Consider the following 26,487-nt stretch of genomic DNA (forward strand, 5'->3'; position numbering starts at 1 on the left):
AAGTTCAGTTCCTTGTGATTGTAGGACTGAAATCCCTAATTCCTTGCTGCATATCAGCCAAGAATCAGTCTCAACTGCTATAGCGTGTCCACATCCTTGGCACACAGCCCCATGCAGCACCAGCACACCAAGTCTTTCTCATTCTTCACGCATCTCTTACTTCCTCTTCTGCTAGTAGCAGAAGAAAACTCGCTGCTTGTAAAGAGGTGGTGTGATTAGATAGGGCCCAACTGTATAATCTCACTTTCGCCATCTAATGTAGTAGTCACAGTTGTATTCTCTCATCAAATTGGGTTCTACCTCACATTCAAGGGGGTGGGGATTAGACGAGGGCAAGGATCATTGTTAGAATTCTGCCTACCTTAACCTGTTCCAGAAGAACAGTAAAAAAGTTTCTAACCAATGCAAGAACAAGTATTTGTTAATGCCTAACATTGCAAAGATTTGAGGTGCCTAAGGGATTTGTTCCAAGGAAAATGTTCAGTATCAGTGATTTATAGGTTAACACTGTTCAGGTCTACAAACCAGCCTCAGGCAAGGGACAGTAAGTGGCCTTCTCTTTCTGAAGCCTTTCCTGATTTTCTTTCCCTTTCTCTCTTCTACTAAAGCACTGAGTGTTATACTGCAAAGCAATTGCCAAGAGGACCATTGGTGCTCTCTGTAGTCATGATCAGGAGACAATATAATGATATCATGTACATTAGAAGTTCCCACTCTTTAGTCTTAAGATTCCTATTTTTGAGGACAATAGACTTTCTGTTTCTGTGGGTTATAACCTATTGATACATGCCATATCATAAAGTGAGTCTGGCAAGTTTTTAAACACAAAAACATACAAGCATACATTCTCTCAGCCTTTAGAGTGATGATGTCATCACATGTCACGTGGTCTCCAGAGTGGAAAAGGAAAGTCTTAGTTTTATTATGAAAGTAACTTGACCTCAAAAAACTCTGAAAAAAATCCCAAGGACATTTTCTTTCTCCTCACAATATTTTACACACTTTTTTCTTCTGCTCAGTCTCTTGCAAAACACTTGGGGCATCTAGTGTCTTTCTGGGGCTCAATACAATTTAAATCCCTGGACCACACATTGTGACTCATCTGATACACGTAAATACCAACAACTGCATTTCTTCAGAGATTATTAATCAACATATATATATGTATGTGTGTATATATATATGCGTTCACTTGTACAGCCTTAGAAACAAATTGCCTTCATCCCTTTCACTAGGATTGTCCCACCTGGGAGACTCAATTTCATCTCTGTGTGTATGGTGGCTGATTGCAAAAAGCATTCTTTGTGCAAAAAGTGTCTTTTGCTTTTATGCAGGAGGAAAATTGAGCTAGATGGGTCGTAGCATACATTAAAGCAAAATAGAAAGTTCAAAAACGTTTTCAGTGAGCTTTCTGGCAGGATCTGCACAGAAGAAAGTGCTCTAAGCAGTTTGCAGTGGAAGGATTGGGAAGAAGGCTGGCTGGGCGTCAGAGAAAGAGGCTTACATGAATAGAAAACACTGGGGCTTCTTGTCATGCTTTGTCCTTGAAAAGTATGCCAAGTCATCTTAAAGAGAGAGAGGGGGGGGGGGGGATGAGTAGTATTTTGCGATCACTTTAACGATTCAGAATTTCCCACTTTCCTTTTAAACACAGGCCACGGCTTTCAGGTATGCATTTGTTCTCTTCGTATTTTGTTTGCAAAAAGTGACACAAATAGAGAGAAATCCCTGTCGTGAGCACTCCATCTGAGGTCCCGCTGTTAAATGAATGGCTGGTTCATTCTCCTCACACTATTTCACGAGCTTTGCCTCTGCTTGGTCTCGTGCTAGACGCTCCGGGGCTTCTGGTGTCTTTCTCGGGCAACTCAGGACAACTGAAAACCCGAGAGCAGCGGGAGGACAGGGTTAAGCGACCCCCTGCCCCGAGGCTGACTTTTTGTCCAACCTCGCCCGCCCTCGAAGTCTATCCGAATGGACGCCCAGAGGGGCGGTGACTGGGAGTGAGACGCTGCCGGTATGAAGCGGCGCCCTTCTTTCGTAATGACTAGACCCAGGTTGAGCGCCCCTTACAGGTGAGCGGCAGAATGGAGGATAAGTGAGCCCACCAGGGCCTTAAGCTGACGGCTGTCCATGCGACCAGACCAGCGGACTCCGCCGCCACAGAATCCATGTTCGGACCGAGTGTATACAAACGCCCACCACACTCCTCCAACCCTGTGCACGTCAGCGGTCTGGCGTGCCGCCATCGGCCAATGGAAGCGAAGGCAGAGTCCAGACTTCTCCGCTGATTGGCTCTCTCCTGGAGGCGGTGACGGAGGGCGGGCCTTATAGCCGGCCTTTTTCTTCTGCCGCACAGCGCAGGTCCCCCTTGTGAGGCCCTGGAGCACGGAGCAGTCTGGCGCGCCACCTTGGACCACAGGGCCCGCGCCGTGTGGTGACAGGTGCCGGTGGGGTGGGCGCTGGGGCAACATTAGCAACGCACTCCCGTTGGCCCCGGCGGAAATAAAGAAGAGAAAGGGGCCCGGGCCGGGTGTCTGCCTCTCCGCGCTCCTCCGGATGGATGTGCCCGGCCCGGTGTCCAGGCGTGCGGCGGCAGCAGCCGCCACCATGCTGCTGCGCACGGCTCGGGTCCCCCGTGAGTGCTGGCTCCTGCCCACTTCGCTGCTGTGTGCCTACGGCTTCTTCGCCAGCCTCAGGCCATCCGAGCCCTTCCTGACCCCCTACCTGCTGGGACCGGACAAGAACCTGACAGAGAGGGAGGTACGCACGCGGAGCCGGATCGGGATCGTGGGGCGGGCAGGCCAGCAGCAAGTGTGCGGAGGGGATGCGGGTCTTGAGGGGGGAGGGGAGGGGAGAGGAGGGGAGGGGAGGGGAGGGGAGGGGAGGGGAGGGGAGGGAGGAGCAAGGTGAACGGGAGCCTTTTGGGGCAGGTTTGTGACATTTCCCAGGTGGGAGGCAGCTCCGTGCTAGGCGCGGCATTAATCCGGGCTGGTTTTCTGCCTGTTGGATTTATGGGGCACGCTTTCTGCGAAGGGCTGGAAGGAGAGTCGGAAGTCCGGGGGCTGAGACGAACCGCATTCTACTCAGACCCGTCCAGCAGTTCCCGGGAGAGGGGCTGGGTGGGAAAGAGGGATATCTTTTGGACAGAAAGAAAAAAAAAAAGTGAAGACAGCAAGCTGCACTAAAAGGTTTAGAAAATAGACTGCTCACAAAAATTAGGGGATATTTTATAGCTTCCTATTCATTTTGAAAATATCCCCTAATTTTTGTGAGCAGTGTAAATTGTTGATGGAAATAGGGAGCCAGATGCTGAGTAACCCCTGCTTTTCTGAAATGACCCGCCCTTCCGCTGCTGTACCCCGTTCCTTCTGCTACCTCCCTGTGTTTACCTTGGACGAAATGGATATGCTCAAAGGAAGACGGTACAGGACAGCAAGGACCCCTCGTCTTTCATTTGGCTTGATTCTACCTCGATGAGGCTGTGTGCCCGAGGATATGGCCAGCCTCACCACTGCCATCCACCCCCTTCCTGGGATAGAGGCAGATACTTAGATGGTATCACAGAGTTGGCACTTAATTATAACGTTTCTTGCTTTGTGAATGGTTGCTTCACAGTTGTTAATTTTGCTACCTAAATATATGGTGAAATCTTGCAAAACTTCTGGTCCTCGGTGATGTTCAGAGTGATTGAGAGGCCATCTCCGCGGTCAGGAACTTCTTGCTGGTTGATTTTACCCGGAGAAGGTTTCTTTTTTAATAAGTCCTTTAGAAGCGCACTGTGTATTTTAAAAATGTGTTTAACCCTTAAAACTTATGGTCGATCTCCACACTTGTCTTTTCGAGAAAGAAAGATATTATATGAGCTGAAAAAGGAACTGAACTCAGGATGCTCTCACAAAGCCAATGTAAAGTAGGTTCAACATCCTGCCCCTTGAACGCTGGAAAGCTTGAGAGCTAAGGCCTGGTATTCCTTTCTCGAGCCCTACAAAGGGTGAAAGAGCAGGCACTGATTAGCTGGCCCTTTTCTGCCATGCTTACTTTTCCTCCCAGTGGCTGGGAAATACTCCTCCCATCTAAACCTTGCTCCTCTCCCAGTGGTTAGTCACCTCTTTTGAGCAGTGACTCCGTATCCCTGCATCACAGGTCAGAGCAGGGTATAATTACTCCTAGCCCACTTTGTTTTCACATTGCTCCTTCATTTTCAGAGTTACTTAACAGAGAGTTGAAAGTTGGGTGTTGAGCCCTGTCCAAATAGATCAGTTGGTTAGACAGAGCATCATCCCCATACGCCAAGGTTGTGGGTTCTATCTCTCGTCAGGGCTCATACCAGAATCAACCAATAAATGCAGTAAGTGAAACAACAGATCAATGCTTCTCTCTCTCTCTCCTCCTTCCTTCCTCTCTAAAAATAAATAATAAATTTCCTGCTCTTATGTTTAAAAAAAAAATGTTGAGTATTGAGTCCTGGATTGAGGGTTTCATTTGAGTTTCCCATTGTCTCACCTCTAGCAGGTATCACTGACATTTACCCAACTTTGGATCTTCTATATCTCAATCTATGCCTCAGTCCACAAGGGACTGTAATGGTTATTCATTCATATTTGAATTTTAATAAGTTTTAACATTGGTAATGAAATGGAGAGGGTCAACTCTTGTGAATAGAATGATTTTTACAAGAAGAAAATTACCGTAGTAAATATGAGAAAATCATCCTGGATATCTAACACAAGCCCTGGATTGGACATGTAGCCACTGAAACAGAAAAGATACTGCTGGGAACTGCTGACCATTAAAGTTTCATGTGAACTGCCATGTGATCGGTGTGTGCACTGTGCCTGGCTGAGAAGCGCAAGGGGGAGAAACATTCTCCCGGTGTTGATATTTGAAAGCTGATCTGTTTTGTCACATGCCCTGAGCAGAGAGTTGCTGTGGGATGTTCCATCACGTGCCCTGTCTTACCAGAGAGCTTTCAAGGGTGAGTGGAATATGTTCAGGGGGCATAGGAGTAAAGCAGGGGTGTCAGGCTCAGGAAATATTTGCTGATTGTGTAACAAAAACATAGCACACATCTGTTATTGCACATTTGATGAGTAAGAGGACAGGGTTTGAAGAGAAAGTGACTGTTTGAACAGCTCAGATAAGGGCCTAATATCCAAAAGATACAAAGAACTCATAAAACTCAACAACAAACAAACAAACAATCCAATAAAAAAATGGGAAGAGGACATGAACAGACACTTCTCCCAGGAGGAAGTACAAATGGCCAACAGATATATGAAAAGATGCTCATCTTCTTTAGTTATTAGAGAAATGCAAATCAAAACTGCAATGAGATACCACCTCACACCTGTTAGATTAGCTATTATTAACAAGACAGGTAATAGCAAATGTTGGAGAGGCTGTGGAGAAAAAGGAACCCTCATACACTGTTGGTGGGAATGTAAAGTAGTACAACCATTATGGAAGAAAGTATGGTGGTTCCTCAAAAAACTGAAAATAGAACTACCTTATGACCCAGCAATCCCTCTACTGGGTATATACCCCAAAAACTCAGAAACATTGATACGTAAAGACACATGCAGCCCCATGTTCATTGCAGCATTGTTCACAGTGGCCAGGACATGGAAACAACCAAAAAGCCCGTCAATAGACGACTGGATAAAGAAGATGTGGCACATATACACTATGGAATACTACTCAGCCATAAGAAATGATGACATCAGATCATTTACAGCAAAATGGTGGGATCTTGATAACATTATACGAAGTGAAATAAGTAAATCAGAAAAAAACAGGAACTGCATTATTCCATACGTAGGTGGGACATAAAAGTGAAACTAAGAGACATTGATAAGAGTGTGGTGGTTACGGGGGGAGGGGGGAAAGGGAGAGGGAAAGGGGGAGGGGGAGGGGCACAAAGAAAACTAGATAGAAGGTGACAGAGGACAATCTGACTTTGGGTGATGGGTATGCAACATAATTGAAAGACAAGATAACCTGGACTTGTTGATCTTTGAATATATGTAACCTGATTTATTGATGTCGCCCCATTAAAAAAATAAAATTATAATTTAAAAAAAAAGAAAAAGAAAGTGACTGTTTGGAAAAGGTGTCATTTGTCTCTGAAGTCTCCGGAATTAGGGCTGAGTCTGTTGGTTGCATAAAGTGTGGCTCTGTTCACCTTCTCCGGGACCTTAGATTTTTAAAAAATAATCTAATAATTGAAATAAATAGAACAATTTGTTCTTCCAGACCAAGCACATGCTTTTACCAATGGACAGTTAAATAAAAAATAAAGCATGAGCCTGACCAGGTGGTGGCGCAGTGGATAGAGCGTTGGACTGGGACGTGGAGGATCCCGGTTCGAGACCCCGAGCTCGCCAGTTTGAGCGCAGGCTCATCTGGTTTGAGCAAGGCTCACCAGCTTGAGTCCAAGGTCACTGGCTGGAGCAAGGGGTCACTCGGTCTGCTGTAGCCTCACGGTCAAGGCACATATGAGAAATCAATCAATGAACAACTAAGGAACAGCAACGAAGAATTGATGTTTCTCATCTCTCTCCCTTCCTATCTGTCTGTCCCTCTCTCTAACTCTCTCTCTCTCTCTGTCTCTGCCACAAAAAAAAAAAAAAAAAATAAAGCATGATTTTTAGGCAAAGTGAATGCTTAATCATGGTCAATGTTTGTGTTAAAGTTTGCATTTCCCCCTTTGAAGCCCCCAGAAGGGCCACGTAGGATCATCTTAGAGCAATTGCTAACCCTATTTAAAGATAAAAGCTGGAAAGGGAGGACAGACTCTCAAAGGATGTTTTTTTAGATTTCAGGGAAAACATTAACCTTTTTTAGGTACAACTTTATCATTTTTAAAAACATTAAAATTTGACTGTATCCCAGAAGTGGAAAACCAAATAGTTAATAAAATAAATAGAGCTCTTTAACTCCAATTTTTTAAAATAATTTTGTCTTTTTTAGCAAGCGATTTGATAGACATTCACTATCTTTCTTTGATTTTCTTAAAGCATTCTACCTGCTCTGCTATATTCAGAGCCTTCAGAATTTGGCTCTTACCTCTGTAACAGCCTTACCTCCCACTGTCTGTCCTTCTCCTTGCCTTCTTCACATGCCTATCTCCACGTTCATCCCAGAGTCAGAAGTCCAGCATAGCCCCAGTCTCCTCTGCTGGCCAGTACCCAAAGACGGGGTCTCAGCTTGGAATCATTCTGCCATACATATCTGTTGACATCTTTCTGTTAGCTTCCAACTTCCTCATCCTTGAAGGTCTGTCTCACAGAAGGAACCCCATATTTCCTGCCTCTCTAATCAATAATAATGTATGTACTTGTATTCCTCACTAGGTTCAGAACTCTTGGAGAACAGACTTCACTTTATTCTTTCTTTTTTTTTTTTTTGTAATCTCCATACAGCTTGAAAACAGTGTTGTGCAAATTGTGCTTATTAACTTGTTTAATTGAAACTTGATTCTAAAATAAAGTCTAAATCTGAATTAGAAATTCAAACCGAGCATTTGTTTTCAGAGGAAAGCCCACACAAGCTCTGACAGGTACTTTGGGATAAAATCAATTCCTTTTGCTCACAGGGCAGATTTTACCTGAGATAAGGTGTGGTCCAAAATCTGGACAATAGTGTCTGTAACTCATGGATTTTTGCATTAGAAAGTTTCCCTTCAAGATTCAAATTGTCCATCAAAGAAGCATTTTCTTGTGCGACAGCTTCTCCTTGGAGACGTTGCTAGGGAAGGAATCCTGTCTTGGAAACTCAATGGCTGACCTGTGGGGATGTGGTCTTTATCTCCTCATCAATGCCCTGTAAATGCACTGCTGTGCAGGTTGAAAAGCTGCTGCAGGCATTGGAAGTAACCCTGGAACTCGGTAGATGATCAATAACAGTTTTCTGATTGAAAAAATGAGGAACTGAAATGTGGATACCTAGGTTTAGTTCCTCCCTCAGCCAATTATTAGCTGTGGGACAGTTTGCTTAACCTTCCTCTGAGGCTAGGTTTCCTCATTTGTAAAATAGGGATGACAGGCATAAATTTTAACATTGGTAATGAAATGGAGAGGTTTGGATTCAGTGGGGCCATGAAGGTAGGTGAACTGCACAGTGCAACGCTCCTCAGTAGAGATTTGCTGTAATAGCTGGTCATACTGTGAAGGGGACATACATCCTGAGTTGGTACTCTCTCAGAGCAGAGATTTCTTACTTAGAATACATTAAGGAGAAGCCCTCTGGTCTCCACCCCCCATCCTTGCCTGTATTTATCTCTACTTGGCATTGCAGCTCTGGCAATATTGCTTTTCCTCATCTTCATTATTTATATTGTGGTTTTTTTGTATTAGACAGAAACAGACCTATAAGTACGAACACTTTAAATTGGTAATTAAAAGATTTCTGTAATGAAAACTGGGCAGTTTATCATTTTGGGACAACTATTATTGAAAAGTATGTATCAATAACATGTCTCTTGTACATAACAGAGCATATCACTGGAGTGAAGAAGTCAGTTAAAGTCCAAAGGGCTGTGGAAGAAAACAAAAGTCCATGGGGTATTGAAGGAAGCAGTGGAGGGTATTTTAAAGGAAAGGTGTGATGGCTAATAGCTTAGTGGTGCTATGTTGGAAAAAACATGTTGGGGAAATGGGAAGGTGAAGAAGAAACATGCTGAGTCAAACCAAGGAGGCACTTTCAAACTTAAGAAAACTGTAGGATAGGATCTGTAAAACTACAGGCAAAAGGAGTGGGAAGTTGTTAATGGAACACAACTGGGAGAAGTCTGTAGGGAAGCCTTCACTCTTCTTGGCTGTCATCTCTAGGCACCCTAGCCTGTTTGGTTTTCTACTGAGGTTCATTTCACACTGTGGTTAAGCCAGCCAGCCAAGTGTACTTTGTTCACTTGCTAAAATTTCCACACTTTTGAATAAGAATCATTTCTATAGTTCTTGATTATTCTTTCATGCACATATTCAGGTGCAAGAATATTTCTTGATCAAGTGGAGCTTGCTAAGTGACTCACATGAATTAGATCAGAATTCATGAAGGGTAAAGCTATAAGACAAATTACTTGGTGTTCAGCCAGTCAGAAACAGAAATCGAGTCTGGAATGTATTTTAGATTATGTTTTACTTTTGTAGTTGTGCTCTGCACTGGCAAAAGATTTTACAATAATTGTTTATCATTCCTCTAAACTTTACAACAATTAGCCCATTTTATACTTGAGTGAACTGAGGTAAATAAACATGAGTTAAAGAGAAAGTCACCCTTGGACTTAGATTGTCAAAGCCCAGGGTTACAGTGCTCCCCTGAAAAGTAATTAGCCAGTAACCAAGACAACCTTTCATAAAGCACTTAATATTGGGGCCACTGATGAAGAAGTTGACATGATCTTTAAAAACTGACTGGTCTAGACCTTGCTAGACATTGGGCACATATAAGGGGAGGGAAACAACAGCTACAGTGATTGTTATTGGAAGAATGGAGAAAACAGGTCAGTTAATTTAGCTAATTTGTATTGATCCAAATGGTCTGTATGTTTGCTTCAGCCCTCAAGTCTTCAGACCTATGAATAAAATGGAGTAAGTGATTTACATGTACTCTCTCATTTCATCCTTGCAGCAAATGACCCTGTGGTCTAGCTCTTACACCTCTTACTGATAGTGGAGATGAAGTCCAATGGGAACTAAAAGAAACTTGACTAGGATCACACAGCAAATGATGACACTGAAATTCTAGTGGGGGTCTTTTTTTTTTCTTTTTTTTTTTCTTTTTGTATTTTTCTGAAGCTGGAAACGGGGAGAGACAGACAGTCAGACAGACTCCTGCATGCGCCCGACCGGGATTCACCCGGCACGCCCACCAGGGGTGATGCTCTGCCCACCAGGGGGCGATGCTCTGCCCCTCCGGGGCATCGATCTGCGGCGACCAGAGCCACTCTAGCGCCTGGGGCAGAGGCCAAGGAGCCATCCCCCAGCGCCCAGGCCATCCTTGCTCCAATGGAGCCTTAGCTGCGGGAGGGGAAGAGAGAGACAGAGAGGAAGGAGGGGGTGGGGGGTGAAGAAGCAAATGGGCGCTTCTCCTATGTGCCTTGGCCGGGAATCGAACCCGGGTCCCCTGCACGCCAGACCGACGCTCTACTGCTGAGCCAACTGGCCAGGGCCTCTAGCGGGGGTCTTAATGGTTTAAAGCTCATTTTGAAGGTTATTTCTATTATATCTCAATTAAAAACATACCTAAAAGAAAATGACAGCTAAAAGTGCTATTTTTTTTCAAGTAAAATGGACATCAAAGTTGTCCATAATCCTCCCATCCACAGATAATGTCAAGATTGTAAACAAATTTACCCTTTCATTCCTGGGCTCAGAGAAATCAGATCAATCCTAATCAATCAAGCAATAGGATCAAGGCTCTCTATCCTGTGGCTAGAAGAAAGAAGTGACAAGAATTCCGAAACATTTGTTTCCAAGACATTGAGCCAAGTATCTCCTAAATCAGGGGCTGGGAACCTATGTCTCCCGAGCCAGATTTGGCTCTTTTGATGGCTCGCAGACAAACCTTTAATTAAAAAAATAATAATGTTAAAAATATAAAACATTCTCGTGTTCCAATCCATTCATTTCCTACCGCTCATGTTTATGGTTGCGGGTGGCTGGAGCCAATCACAGCTGTCCTCCGGGACAACACCAAATTTTTATTGGATAATGCATAAGGGACACGGGTTGTTGTATGGCTCTCATGGAATTACATTTTAAAATATGTGGCGTTCATGGCTCTCTCAGTCAAAAAGGTTCCCGACCCCTGTCCTAAATAGTATGCTGGCTATAGGTTTTGCCAATGAGTATATCCTTAAAGAACCTGTCAGATAATGGTTCTCATTGAGAGGAGGTGGAAGGGGAGGGGAGACAGAGAGAGAGGAAAGGAGAGACAGAAAGAGGGAAAGTGGAAGAGAAAGAGAGAGAGAAGCATCAACATGTTGCTCCACTTAGTTCCATTTAGTTGTGCACTCATTAACTGCTTCTTGTACATGCCCTGACCGGAGATCAAACCCACAACCTAGGTGCGCAGGGTTGACACTTCAGCCACTGAGCAACCCAGCCAGGGCTCCTGGAAGTTGTTTTTTAAAAAATGCCTATGGCTGGGCTTCAGAGTTCTTAAAGGTCCATGGGAAATGTGCAACCGTGGTTGAAAAGCCGTGCTGTCAGGGAACTGGAGAGAGGGCACAATACAGCGGCATCCAGGGAGCTTTAAACGTTGTGGTGCACAGACTGTCAGCTCCTGCAGGGCGAGGAAGCCTACCAATGAGGCCTTAATGAGTGGTGGAGGGTTTTAAGAAAAGGATGATGCAGTTAAATGGGGAAATATATTCCAAACAATTTTCAGAACTGTTGTCACGATTTTTTTGGCTGATAAAAATGAGGTATTTGAGGTGTTGGCAGGTGGCTCTATAAGAACAAATTGTTATGAATACTCCATGTTCTTTGATGTGACTAATGGGTTTTTATCCTTCTTTTCCTGTCAGGTCTTCAATGAAATCTATCCGGTATGGACATACTCTTACCTGGTGCTGCTGTTCCCCGTGTTCCTTGCCACAGACTACCTCCGTTACAAACCCGTGATTCTGCTGCAGGGGTTCAGCCTCATTGTCACGTGGTTCATGCTGCTCTATGCCCAGGGGCTGCTGGCCACTCAGTTCTTGGAGTTCTTCTATGGCATCGCCACAGCCACTGAAATCGCCTATTACTCTTATATCTACAGTGTGGTGGACCTGAGCATGTACCAGAAAGTCACAAGTTACAGCAGAACTGCCACCTTGGTGGGCTTCACAGTGGGCTCTGTCCTGGGGCAAATCCTCGTCTCTGTGGCGGGCTGGTCACTGTTCAGCCTCAACGTGATCTCTCTTACCTGTGTTTCTGTGGCCTTTGCCGTGGCCTGGTTTCTTCCTATGCCACAGAAGAGCCTTTTCTTCCACCACGTTCCCTCCACCTGCCAGGCAGTGAATGGTGTCAAGGTACAAAATGGTGGCATTGTTACTGACACCTCAGCTTCTCGCCACCTGCCCGGGTGGGAGGACGTTGAGTCAAAAATCCCGCTAAATGTGGAGGAGCCTCCCACAGAGGAACCGGTAAGTTCAGTCTTAAATGTCTCATGGCTGCTACTCTCGGGCCCAGATCAGCTGTGAAGAACAGACAGGAAACCCCCTCTTGCTCGACCTTGTATTCTTGTGGATTCAGGTTTTATCCTGAGTTGGTTGGTTGGTTGGCTGGCTCATTCATTGATTCAAGGTAAGGTTATGTTTTCCCCTGGAGTGAATGACCTTCAAGGTTGGTCTGGCACAGCATTCGATTGCTTGTGTCAGACATGTCTTGGAAGCCACAGAAGGGGCTGTCTCTTCTTCACCTTTGCATCCCCAGAGCTTAGCATATAAATAGAGCAGTCGGAAAATTTCTGCTCAGTGAATAGATGAAATGATTCCAACAAATGATGAGTATCTACTTCCAGTTTCCAAATTGAAGCTCAGAGTATTTAAGGCTAGGAGTTATCTCTTCCTCCTCTGTGCCAGAGCTACCTGATTTTAATTTCAAATGATGGTTTGCTGAAGTGGGGCAGTAATGAATAATACAGAAGAGAATCAAAAGGGCTATTTAAGAAGATTAAATGAATATTAAAAGTGTGACTATGAAGCTGTCTCTTAGAAGAGAGGCTATGGCATCAAAGTAATTCATCCATTCTCTCCAGCCAGGAAGGGTCACTGCCTTCCCAGTCGTTCAACCTTTTTTCTTTTTAGAAAAGCTTGTTATCTTTTCTATCAGGTTATAAGCTGTGAGGGGCTTATAACCTGATAGAAAGATTCATTCCAAACATACCGAATTAGTTTTAGTTTTCCTGGGACCTGTTTGGTAATAAGCCTATTAACATTCCAGCTTTGTAGACGGGCTTTGTCAGACCTAGAACCGGGCTCGGTAAGCTTCGTAGGCTGTCTGGCTGGCTCTCCTCCTGGAGTTAAACCCAAAGTATTTCAATGGGGCACCTGGCATCCTCACTGAAAATCACTTTCCTTTGCCTTCCCTCATTCTTCACCTCTTGTTACTAGCTGAAATTTAGGTTATTATCCCAAAGAGCTTGGGTCACAGTTTAGAGCCTGGGTGACACTTACCATAAAACTCTGATTATAAGGGCACATTTTAGCAGCTTCAGCCAGAGTTACCAGGAACTAAGTAGAGATGATATGCTGATTCCTTCTGATTTGTTAGGTGATATTATAGAGTCAACAAAGGATTGAAGAAGGAATGAAAGACGTACACATAATCGTTTGATGGAGCTTGTGTAGGAGGAAACGAGAACCTTGTTTAAAAATCTGTTTTAAATATAAAATGGCTTTAGCTAAAATTAATATATATACAGTATATATATGTATTATAAGTACATATATATATATATTAGATATAACATAGCCATAATTCTAAAGATTTTTATTGAACAGTGAATTTTAAATATTTTTGAACATGTTAGGAAACTACTTAGTAAGAATCATTTTACATAGCAACCAGTCCACAGGCATATATATTTTTTATATATAACAGAAACAAAGATTTTTACAATATTTTATCCTGACACATTTCATCCAATTTATTTTTTATAATGTAGTCATTGCCCACTGAATTGATTTTATAATCTACTAGTGAGTTAAAATCTATAGTCACAGAGCAACTTGATATTTGTTGCTCATACATATGCAAAATGTCAGTACTTGATAAGCTGAATAATTATAAAATTGCAGTTAGAAGTGATTCTAACCACAGATCTTAGAACAATCAGAGCATCTTTAAGTTACCAGGGGATGTTAGATCTTATCAGCCCTTTCATTTTAGAGATAAGGGTTGGGATCAGAGATAGTGATTTGTGTAGAATTACACAAGTATACTCCTAAACATAATTTAAGAGTATATATGAGAATCACTTCAGTTTGTACTGTGCTCCATGAAGTCTTTCCCTGGGGAGACAGCGTGGCCAGAACCATTGGCTGCAGTGGTAAAAATTAGGATTCAGGTCAGTTCCATGGTGTTCTTGGCTCTGTTCCTGAGGCAAGCAGTGTGGCTTGGCTGCTGTACAGCCCTAAAATGCTGCTGTTTTTCTGACAAGCTTGAAGAGAAGTCAGAATATTGAGACTGGAGATTGCAGTGCCATTGTACAATAAGTTGATAAAGCCCATAATTGAACCATAAATTATACATGTAGTAATTATGGTAAAGAAGAGTAAGTAGGTAGGTGGGTGGTTTGATCTTGATTTTTGCAGAAAGGGAAAACAAAGTAGAAATCAGAAAAAGCAGGGTCCATCCATGGAGGAATGATAAAGAAAACATGGTGTATATACATACAATGGAATATTATTCAGCCATAAAAAATGAATTTTTGCCATTTATGGCGACATGGATGGACTTTGAGGGTATTATGCTACGTGAAATAAGTCAAAAAGAGAAAGGCAAATACCATATGATATCACTTATACTTGGAAGAAAACAAAACACATAGACAAAACCACAAGCTCACAGATAAAGAGAACAGATTGGGGGTTGCCAGATGCAGGGATTGATTGGCTGGTAGGAGAAACAGGGGAGGGGGTCAAAAGGTACAAACTCCCATTATAAAAGAAGTAGCAAGTCCTGGGGATGTAATGTACAACATGATGATGAGAGTTAACACTGTATTACATATTTGAAAGTTGCTAAGAGAATAGGTCTTAAAAGTTCCCGTTATAAGAAAAAAAATTTCTGTGTATGATGACAAATGTCCATTAGACACTGTGATCATTTTACAATGTATATAAATACTGAATCATGTATACGTGAAACTATGTTATAGGTCAGGGGTCGGGAACCTATGGCTCGCGAGCCAGATGTGGTTCTTTTGATGGCTGCATCTGGCTCGCAGACAAATCTTTAATAAAAAAAATAATGTTAAAAATATAAAACATTCTCATGTATTACAATCCATTCATTTCCTACTGCTCATGTTCATGATTGCGGGTGGCTGGAGCCAATCACAGCTGTTCTCCGGGACAACACCAAATTTTTATTGGATAATGAATGAGTAACATACATGGGTCATTGTGAGGTCAGGAAGTAAACTTCCCTCCTTTCAATCAAGTAGTCAGCTAGCTAATTGCAGAAATCCTTTTAACGAAGAAGATGGCTAAAAGAAAAAAAGATGAGGAGTATTATACTTTTCAGCAGAAATGGACAGAGGAATTCGCTTTTGTGGAGAGAGCAGGTTCTGCAGTGTGTCTAATATGCAATAATAAAGTTGCATCGATGAAACGGTCAAATATAAAGCAGCACTTCGACACATGCCATACTACTTTTGCATTGAAATATCCAGCAGGGGACAGCAGGAAGAAAGCATGTCAAGAGCTACTGTGCAGAGTGCAAGCTAGTCAGCAGCAACTCCGTGTTTGGACCCAACAAGGTGACTGGAATTCAGCTAGCTTTGCTGGTGCTTTAGCAATTGTGAGAAACAAAAAGCCATTCACAGATGGGGAGTATGCCAAAACATTCATATTTTGATGTTGCTGATGAGCTTTTTGATGACTTTTTGGATAAAGACAAGATAATCAAACGAATAAAAGACATGCCTCTGTCGGCAAGAACTGTTCACGATCGTACCATCATGATGGCAAATCAAATTGAGGCAACACAAGTGAAGGACATAAATGCAGCACCATTCTTTTCTCTCACTTTGGATGAGTCAACAGGTATAAGCCATTTATCCCAGTTTAGTGTGATTGCAAGGTATGCTGTCGGTGACACACTACATGAGGAAAGTCTTGCTATTTTGCCTATGAAAGAGACAACATAAGGGGAGGATTTATTCAAGTCTTACACTGAGTTCGCTAAAGAAAAAAAATCTACCGATGGATAAACTTACTTCGGTGTGTACTGATGGTGCTTCATGCAAAGTGGGGAAAAACAGGATTCGTAGCGCTTCTTCGTGAACATGAAAAGAAACCCATGCTAAGTTTCACTGCATCCTACATCAGGAGGTGCTTTGTGTTCAGATGCGTGGCGAGCAGCTTGGTGAGATGATGTCGCTGGTCATTCGGGGGGTCAACTTTATTGTTGCCCGAGCTTTAAATGATCACCAGTTTAAAACACTGCTGGATGAAGCTAGGAATAATTATCCTGGTCTGCTTCTGCACAGCAGTGTGCATTGGTTGTCAAGAGGGAAGGTGCTCAGCCACTTTGCGGCTTGTCTGAGCAAAATCCAGACTTTTCTTGAAATGAAAAATGTCTAGTATCCTGAGTTAGCTAACACTGAGTGGCTCCTGAAGTTCTACTATCTCATGGACATGACTGAACATCTGAACCAACTCAATGTGAAAATGCAAGGCGTTGGAAATACAGTCTTATCCCTTCAACAAGCAGTGTTTACATTTGAAAACAAGCTGGAACTCTTTATCACCGACATTGAAACAGGTTGTTTACTACACTTTGAAAAACTGAGAGAGTTCAAAGATGCATGCACAGCAAGTGACCCTGCTCAACATCTTGATCTCCAGCAGCTAGCAGGCTTCACATCTATTGTAATCTGCAGTCATTCAAAGCGCGCTTTGGAGAATTTTGTGAGCCACTCGTCTTTTTAAGTTCATCACCCATCTACACAAGTGTGCAGTGGACAGTGCCAACCTGAGTTACATCCCCGGTGTCTCCGTCTGAGTTACAAGCTGCTGACCTGAAGGCCTCAGACATGTGGGTGAATAAGTTCAAGTCACAATAAAGATTTGGAAAGACTAGCACGACAGCAAGCAGAGTTGGTGAGCAAACACAGGTGGGAGAAATGAAAAAAACTTCAACCCGCGGACCAACTGATTGTCAAAACTTGGAATACGCTTTCTGTCACATACCACGCTCTGCAGCGTGTGAATATTGCTGTACTGACAATGTTTGGCTCTACGTATGTATGTGAGCAGTCTTTCTCACATTTAAAGAACGTTAAGACCAACCTACGATAACGTTTAACGGTTGGAAGTCTCAACGCCTGCATGAAGCTTAACCTCACCATGTATCAACCAGACTACAAAGCCATCAGCAAAATCATGCAGCACCAGAAGTCACATTAATGGTAAGAAGTACTTTATTCATCATTGGTTCGCAACAGCATAACAACATTATTAAAAAGAATTCAGAGACTTATTGTACTTTAAAAGTGTTGGTCTTACATAAAATGCACACATTTACTTGTATTTAGTGTTAAACATATTGTATGGCTCTCATGGAATTACATTTTAAAATATGTGGCGTTCATGGCTCTCTTAGCCAAAAAGGTTCCCGACCCCTGTTATAGGTAAATTATACCTCCATTAAAAAATAAAAGAGAAGGGGCTGAAAGCAGGAGGAAATAATCTTTTTACCTGTGGAGGTTCTGATGCAGACAGGTAACCTACCCCCAATGGAGCGTTGAGTCATACTGCTGCCTGGGGTGTTATTGCCGGGCCAGAAGGCTCCTGTAACAGCCTGGCTCCGATGTGCTGCATCATGGTCGCTTCCCTTTGGTCCCTCTAGGTTTTTTTACTTTGCCTTTCCATGTTCACCACAAAAGTAAAATTTCCTGTGTTCTGAGCAGGGCACAGGAATTAAAGGCAACTTTGATAAATTAGACCTTTGATACAGTTGGAGTCCCAGTGTGTCTGGAATCTCATCTGACTTCTGGGCATAGTCTAGGGATGATGCATGGCCCAGTGATGTCTTTATCCACTCAGTTATAAGCCTAGTAGCTTTATTACTTCATTATAGTAATAACAGTTCCTATAAATATTGGGTAATATAAATAGTATAAGGAAGAAAATTAAAATCACTAATCACCCCACTATCCAGAGAACTGCTGCTAAGATTTTGGTCTATTTCTAAGATTTCAACCTTAACTATTTCTGTTGAGTAAGTCTGTCAGCAGTAAAGTTAGTAGATTCTCACAGAGGGACTCTGAACAGTGATTTAATAGTTACTTGGGACTGCTGATTTTTAATGTTGTTTGCCACTGTGGGGAGATGTGGAAGGTCATCTCCTTTGGTCTGAAGTATGCAATTTCTGACCATCTTTCTACCTTCATTCTTTAAACAGTACCATCCTTTGCGGGACAGACTACATACAACTGTGCTGACGCTCCTAGAGCATTCAAAACAAAAATTTTATTAAAATGTATTTTGAAGGGAAGTCAGAATGTTGAGACTGGAGATTGCAGTGCCATTGTACAATAAGTTGATAAAGCCCATAATTGAACCATAAATCATATTTGTAGTAATTATGGTAAAGAAGAGTAAGTATTTAGGTAGGTGGGTGGTTTGATCTTGATTTTTATAGAAAGGGAAAACAAAGTAGAAATCAAAATAAGCAGGGTCCAAGGGGATAAGTGTAATTGCCAAGACATATAAACATATATATGTTTTCACAAGGAAAAAGAGCAGTGTGTCTTAGGTAGAAAATCAAGTCTGTCCGGTTGCCTTGGTGATGGTTGAGCTTTCTTCCCTTTGCTGTGCAGGAGCCCCGGCCGGACCGGCTCCTCGTGCTGAAGGTTCTGTGGAATGACTTCCTGATATGCTACTCCTCTCGCCCCCTGCTCTGCTGGTCGGTGTGGTGGGCCCTCTCCACCTGCGGCTATTTTCAAGTCATCAACTACACACAGGGCCTGTGGGAGCAGGTGATGCCTTCTCGCCATGCTGCTATCTATAACGGAGGTGTGGAGGCAGTTTCCACCTTACTGGGTGAGCAGTGCTGAGGGTTAGGGTGGTCGGGAGGGCGAGTCCCCTGGTAGCTGTCAACCATAATCACATTTTCTCTCCCCTCCCAAATCTGAGGAAACTCCAAAGAAACACATACTTATTTCGAGCTCTGATTTTATAATTTGTGTATATTAACTCAGCCCTACAAAATCCATGAGATCGGTGCAGCCATCATCCCCATTTTATAATCAAGGAAACTGCGGACAGCTATGTTCATAACTTGCCCAAGGTCATGTAGATGGTAAATAGTAAGGGCAGGATTTGAACTCAGAGCCTGTGTCATTGATCGTTATATTCTATTGCCCCTTTCTCATTTGTTGACATACTTCATAAGATTTTTGGAAGGTTTTACATGATTTCTGCAGCCACTTATAACTGTGTCTGGCGCTTGGAAAGCACTCTGTAGATTTTAGCCGTCATTGTCATTCTCATATTACCAAAGGGCAGAGATGCCCTTGTTCTCCATGGCTCCTCTGTGGGGAGGAGAACTGAGCCGTCTTGCCATGGTGCCAGGCTGAGAGCGGTGGTTCTTTGAACGTTGCATCAGCTGCAGCCTCAGCCTCACTCAGCACGGTCTCCTCAGCAGCGTCCCGGGGCCTGTAGTGTCTTTTTCCTCCCCCGTGCCCACTGTCCTCACTTGGTCTGTCAACCTCACGCGGGACCCCTGGTCTTGATTCCGTTAAGCCCACGTTTTCTGCCATACTTTCAAGGCCCTGCATAATCTTAGGCTACCCTCTTTGTATAAGTTCACAGCTTTCAAAAAGCTGATTAAAATTTTTTTTTAATTTTATTTAGCAAACTAACTAGATTACTTGTCTCTTTCTGTGTTTAGGTGCTGTTGCTGTTTTTGCAGTTGGTTACATAAAAATATCCTGGTCCACCTGGGGAGAAATGGCCCTGTCTCTGTTTTCTCTTCTAATCGCCGCCGCGGTATACATCATGGACACTGTGGGTAACATCTGGGTGTGCTACGCGTCCTATGTTGTCTTCAGAATCATCTACATGTTACTCATCACCATAGCAACGTAGGTATTTTGTTCAAAGAAGCATTAGGAAAAGTTGTGTTAGGATAAACCTTTTTTTTTCTTTACAAAGAAATTATAAATTTTCTAGTTAAAAGAGGCAAATAGGAGAAAGCGTTGGATTGCCTGTTTTCTCCGAGGAAGCATTACTCAGGGTTCCTTTATTTCCTTGTTCACGCGGTCCTGCTGTTCCAGATTTCACATAAGATTTACATCACTTAGCAAGAAAATACTTTCCACTTGGTTGGGAAGGAGGTTGACAGTAAAAATTATAACTACCCAGGAAGAAATTCTTTTCTATCCATTCTCCTTTCTTTCTTTTAAGTTTTCAGATTGCCGCAAACCTCAGCATGGAGCGCTACGCCCTGGTGTTTGGTGTCAACACCTTCATTGCTCTGGCCCTGCAGACGCTGCTCACGCTCATTGTGGTCGACCGCAGTGGCCTTGGCTTGGAAATTACCACGCAGGTAAGAGCAGCTGTCTCGGCACGAAAGAAGTTATGACTTGATCAGGGTGACAGAGTGGAGCATGCCTAATGAACACATTCAAACAGTGCAGGCAGATACAAAATACAAAGTGTCCCCTCCCGTCAGTCATTCCCCACCGTGGTTCTTTGTCCCATGGAGCATGTTGGGGCAGTCCCTTTCTGATGAGGCCCTGCTTTACCTCACAGCTAGGTCTCCTTCCTTCTCTGTTTACAGTCCCCCTCACCCAGATACCAAGGTACTGACTTGCTGTTGATGAACCACATTATGATCTTTAACACATGACCTACTGGGAATACATCCGCCCAGACAGCCAGGGCCGCGTGACCACTTTCCTGATTCAGAGGACTCGTGGGCTGCATGTACCTCAGTGCAGCGCGAGTGTGCAGGCAGGGTCCGCCCTGTTCTCTGGCCAGACGGGCAAGTGAATCAGAAAGTGCTTGTCGCACCCCCATCTCAGGCCACTTGATAGCTTCTCTGCTATTTCCTCCCTATTTACATGTTAGTTTTCTTAGAATACAAAGGCCCAGCATACCCACAGTAATTAATTCTGTTTTTACTGATGAGATCTAAGAGAAATAATTGTAATAGGTCATGTGCCTTGAGTGCTTTCTATGTGCCAGGGACTTGATACAGAATTTTACAAAGCTGTCAGGACCAGACCTGGGGAACCTGAATCTGAGGATTAAGTAATGTCAAGTGTTAAGGTGACAGAGTCAGCAGCAGTGTAGCAGAGTGAGGATCTAGCCTCTAACTCTGAAGCCCACTCGGCTCCTGCCAGTGCAGTCGCTGCCACAGAAAGGGCGGTGGGGATGATGAGGACAGTAAGGGGGCAGAGTGAGCGCTCACCACTTTCCATGTTGCCCGCCTACCATCGGCAGGACCTCTTGGGTTAGGTACTCACTTTAGGGATGGAGGGTAGGATAGAAACTAAATGCCTGTCATCGTTTCAAATTGTGGGCTTAAATATATGGGATAATAGAATTTTGTGGACTGTGCTACAACTCTAACTTCAATGATTTTTTTTTTAATTAAGTGAGAGGTGGGGAGGCAGAGACAGACTCCCACATGTGCCCCGACTGGATCCACCCAGCAAGCCCCCTACCAGGCAATGCTTTGCCCCTCTGGGGCCGTTGCTCCTTTTCTTGGCAACTGAGCTATTTTAGCACCTAAGACAAGGCCATGGAGCCATCCTCAGTGCCCAGGGCCAATTTGCTTGAATGAGCCATGGCTGCAGGAGAGGGTGGAAAAGAAAGAGAGAGAGAGAAGGGGGCAGGGAGGTGGTGCAGATGGGCGTTTCTCCTGTGAGCCCTGACTGGGACTCAAACCAGGGACATCCACATGCTGGGCCAACACTCTACTACCACTGAGGCAGCCGGCCAGGGCCACTAACTTCCATGATTAATTAACAGGTTTCTTATAAGAAAAGGCATCCAAATTTTTTAAAACTTGGCTCAAAGACTAAGAGCTACTCTTTATTGAACCTATGACCAGCTTATAAGTATTAAGTAAGTTACTTTAAGAAGAATATAATACCTGACTGGTAGTACAGTGGATAGATAGTGTCAACCCAGGACATGGAGGTCCAAGTTTTTTTGTGTATGTATTTTTTTGAAGTTGGAAACAGGGAGGCAGTCAGACAGACTCTCGCATGCGCCCGACCGGGATCCACCCAGCATGCCCACCAGGGGGCTGTGCCCATCTGGGGCATTGCTCTGTTGCGACCAGAGCCATTCTAGCACCTGAGGCAGAGGCCAAGGAGCCATCCCCAGCACCCGGGCCATCTTTGCTCCAATGGAGCCTTGGCTGCGGGAGGGGAAGAGAGAGACAGAGAGGAAGGAGAGGGGGAGGGGTGGAGAAGCAGATGGGTACCTCTCCTGTGTGCCCTGGCCAGGAATCGAACCTGGGACTCCTGCACACCAGGCCAACGCTCTACCACTGAGCCAACCAGCCAGGGCTACGGAGGTCCAAGTTTGAAACTCCAAGGTCGCTGGCTAGAGCAGGGACTCATCTGCTTGAGTGCGGGCTTGCCAGCTTGAGTGTGGGGTTGCAGGCTTGAGCCCAAAGATAACTGGCTTGAAGCCCAAGGTCACCAGCTCAAAAGTACATGGCCGCTGGCTTGAGCAAGGGGTCACTGGCTCAGCTTGAGCTCCTGGTCAAGGTATATATAAGAAGCAATAAACAACTAAAGTGAATGCAATTACAAGTTGACACCTCTCATTTCTTTCTACCCCTTCTCTCTTCCTTTCTGTCTCTCTCTCCCTCTCTCTCTCCCTCTCTAAAAATAAAAAATAAATAATTAACTATGGTGGTGATGATGTTTGTTGATAAACTATATAGCCACATTAGAAAGTTCATTTAGGGAAGATCCATATAAAAAATAATCCTATAATGTAGTATACAGGATGGGGCACAAGTAGGTTTATTATTGTGAGTGTAGGAAACACAGAGTTTACTGTTATTTATTAATTATTGTATTCTTTTCTATACAAACAACTGTATACCTACTTGTGCCCCAACCTGTAGTTGACCTTCTACTGCCCTCTTCTGGGGAAAAGTCAAAGTTCTTGATCTTCTGAAATTGGCCTGTTAGTCTACAGCTTGAGACCGTGACTCAGTGACAACAGGATCAGCATTTTGTTAATAGACGTTTACATACATGATCTCATCCCTTCCCAACAACCCATGAAGTGGGAAGTATTATGACACTGCATTTTGTTTTTGTTTTTATTGTGTTAACATGGTTTCAAGTGTCCCACTCAATAAACACCATTCTCACACCACACTGTGCCCCACCATGCCCCATGCAAAGTCTCTTTCCACCCCCTTTTCCCCTGTCCCCCCATCTCCACCCCACCCTTTACCTCTGGCTGTTGCTGCCCTGTTGTCTGTATATGTGTGTTATGTATATATGTTTTTTTGGCTAATCCCTTTACCTTCTATGATCATGAACTGCTTTTTGTAAATGAAGCCAAGGCCCAGAAATTACCTTCTGACAAAATAATTTAACAAACAGAATAGAATCAGAAGCATAGGCACATAGAACAGACTGTTAGCTATCAAAGGGGTGGGTGTTTCGGGCTGGGTGAAAATAGGCGAAGGGATTATGCATATATATATATATAATACACAGACGCAGACAGCAGTGTGGTGATAGGGAAGGGTGGTGGGCATGTGGGAGAGGACCAGGGATGAAAGGGGACAGAGAGACTGCTTCAGGCGGTGGGTGCGGGACACAGTGTGCAAATGATGTTTTGTTGAGCTGTACACCTGAAATCTGTACGGTTTTGTTAACCAATGTTGCCCTAATAAATTCAGTTTGTTTTTTTTTTAAAAAAGTATCTCGGCCTGACCTGTGGTGGTGCAGTGGATTTAGTGTCAACCTGGAATGCTGAGGTCGAAGGTTTGAAACCCCGGGCTTGCCCAGTCAAAGCGCATACCAGAAGCAGCTACACTACAAGTTGATACTTCCTGTTCCCCCACCCCGCCTCTCTCTCTCTCTCTCTCTCTCTCTCTAAAATCTTTAAATAAAAGGTGTCTCAGTCAAGGTCACACAGCTAATCAGGGGTGTAGTCAGGACTCGCACTTGACTTTCAGGCTCTCATACCGCCACGCTATACCGCCTCTTGGTATTTTCAGTAACTGGCCCATTGGGTAAGGGCGCTATTTTTTGAAGTGTTATTGAGAAACTGAGTTACTTTTAATTATAGAGGATGTTTACATACGTCTAATAGAACAGCTCCAATAATTGATAGAATGTAAATGACTTCTTCCCCCTTTAGTTCCTGATCTACGCTGGGTACTTCGCTCTCATCGCTGCAGTTTTCCTGGCAAATGGAACAGTCACTCTTTTGAAGAAATACCGAAAGCAGGAAGATCCAGAGTCAAGTTCTCCAGTGACCACTTCATAATGCATTACTGACAAGCTGTATCTTATAGCAAGAGCTCCGCGCAGCCATGGTCCCTGGATGCATTTAATTTTTCAAAGTGTAAACATATATTTATCAATGTGCATTTCATGGCTTCCAAGCAGCCAATTGACTATTCCTGTGTTCCTAAAGGGACATAATCATGGTCAGAGGAGCAGAAGTCAAGTTCATTTTGTGGTTTATTTAAGGATGATGTTTTTCAGATGAAAAAGTGAACTTGATTTTGAAAACCAAGTCATCCCAAGCAGTCAGACAGTACATGGTGTTGTGTACTTGCTAGCCAGTGAGCTTGGTGTGTCACAGGTCAAGTACTTCTATATCTGATTAGCAGAAGTGTGGCCCGGTGGGACCAGGGCTTCACGGGCCACAGATGAAATATGTTGTAACAGCACTTGCCTCTGTTCAACTTAGTTCTCATTTTGTGTTCCTCACATGCATTTGTGTTTCTGCAGATGAGAACTACACAGGCAATATTTGCTCTGGTTTGGTGTCCTGTCCTATAAGGAGTAGGTGTCACTCCTAATAAGTTATTTTTAAAAAATTCATTGTATGAATGTTCTCAGTTCTCATCTTGACAGGAATTTGTGTAGATTTTTATTAGAAGTACATGTTTGCCTTACTCATTATATGCTTCCCAGAGAAGCTCATTTAGTTAGAAAATAAGGCAAGTTTTGAAGCTTGCTAATCATCTCATTGAAGAAACCTAATCAGAAAATACAAGGTAGGTTTTCTCGTCTTTTATTCTTCGGTATGAAGGACTGTTAATTCCATGATGAAAAGTTAGAATATGGGCTCAAGACAGAAGTAGCCCACTCTGTATTTGCATTCCCTTTTGTTTCCAAAATAAAATGAGAACATTTTGATTTTATTTTTAAATGACTTCATCCCCATTTATAGTTTTTTTGTTCTTATCCGAGGTAAAGGTGTCATTCGGAGTTGGATGACTCCAAGGCCTTTTTCACAAACTGAGCCTCTTTTCGATTATTTCAGTGGGACAGGAATCAGGATAAACAAGATTCCTGCATTTTGTACATTAAATCTGCCTTTGCATCGAAGGGTGGATCATCTTGAATATTTGCTTAAAATAACAACTGCTAGTGATTCCATTTCCATGGTACTTGAAAAAAAAATTATTCTGTATACAGTTAATTCTCAGATCAGCCTACCTACCAAGTTGGCTGCTAAAATATGTGAGACGTGAAAACTACTTTAAAGCCAACATGGTTGCCTTATCTTGAAAAGAATCTGGGTGGCCGCTTTCAGCTGGAGGGTGTTTGCTTCTTTGGAATGTCACAGCTAAACTGTGGATAATAGTGTCAAGATTGCAAAATTGACATACTTGGTCTAAGTGAGAACTCTAGAAGCAAATGAATAACCAACGAGGTCATTTTCCATCCAACCTCTCTTTAGGATGTACAGAAAGGAAAAGAACACTAGCTAAGCAAGGGAAAGGGACGTGATGTCATTCAAGTAGCAGTGTCTCATTTTTACATTTTATCTTTTACTTTGTGACATAGGGAATTGTTTACTCTGAAACGAACAAGGGGATTTTATTTAATTTTTAAAAAACAAAATGGACTGTGGTACAATCAAATGTTTCATGTTACCAAAACATTGTTTCCCTGGGAATTTAAGTCAATGTCGGTGGCACTTTACATAAGACAGTAATAAGTTCACATCTTCGTGTGTGGTCGTGTTTGTAGGATGCTGAGCCCTATTTGCAAGTTGTACTGTATGCAGTTTTGCAAAGTGGAGATAATTTGTACTTTTTATTCAATTCTGTATAGATTATAAAATTATTTTTATTGAATAAATATTTTACAATATGTTCCCTTTTCAGTCAAAATTAAATTTATCTTTTGCTTTAATGGGACCTTTGTATTACCCTTTTAAACCTTTTAATAATTTCTCCTAAGACCCATTTCATATTAAGACTTCCTCTCACCTGACCTTCCTAATTAACCTCTCATCCTGTTTATTCTTCTCTTGCTATGTAATTTTTACCTTTGACTCTTCCCCTACTTCTGTTGGTTTCCTATTTTTTTTCTAGCACTACAATTCATTTTTCTTGGCCTTCATCTTGATACCTCCCCTCTCTGTTTTTGAAGCATTCTTTCTTTTAGAAACCAAAAAGACCCACATTCCCTTCAATGTTAACTGAGTTTTAAAAATAAAGGAAGTCAGTCAATCAAGTCAAGGGCAGAAGCTACCATCTTGGTTTTTTTTTTGTTTTTTGTTTTTTTTGTTTTTTGGGTTTTTTTTTTATTTTCCTG

The 26,487-nt window shown here is 43.0% G+C and overlaps 1 protein-coding gene across 1 annotated transcript; it reads left to right on the forward strand.

The window, feature by feature from the left end:
- Positions 1 to 2,367: 2,367 nt before the first annotated feature.
- Positions 2,368 to 24,979, forward strand: SLC19A2 (solute carrier family 19 member 2). The gene is made up of 6 exons (XM_066261081.1): positions 2,368 to 2,760; positions 11,528 to 12,130; positions 18,538 to 18,760; positions 19,611 to 19,803; positions 20,126 to 20,267; positions 24,068 to 24,979. Exons 1-6 carry the CDS (start codon positions 2,557 to 2,559, stop codon positions 24,194 to 24,196), a joined length of 1,494 nt encoding a protein of 497 aa, XP_066117178.1. The 5' UTR covers positions 2,368 to 2,556; the 3' UTR covers positions 24,197 to 24,979.
- Positions 24,980 to 26,487: the final 1,508 nt, after the last annotated feature.

This window comes from Saccopteryx bilineata, chromosome 2 (genome assembly GCF_036850765.1).
Source record: "Saccopteryx bilineata isolate mSacBil1 chromosome 2, mSacBil1_pri_phased_curated, whole genome shotgun sequence".
NCBI classification, from domain to species: Eukaryota; Metazoa; Chordata; class Mammalia; order Chiroptera; family Emballonuridae; genus Saccopteryx; species Saccopteryx bilineata.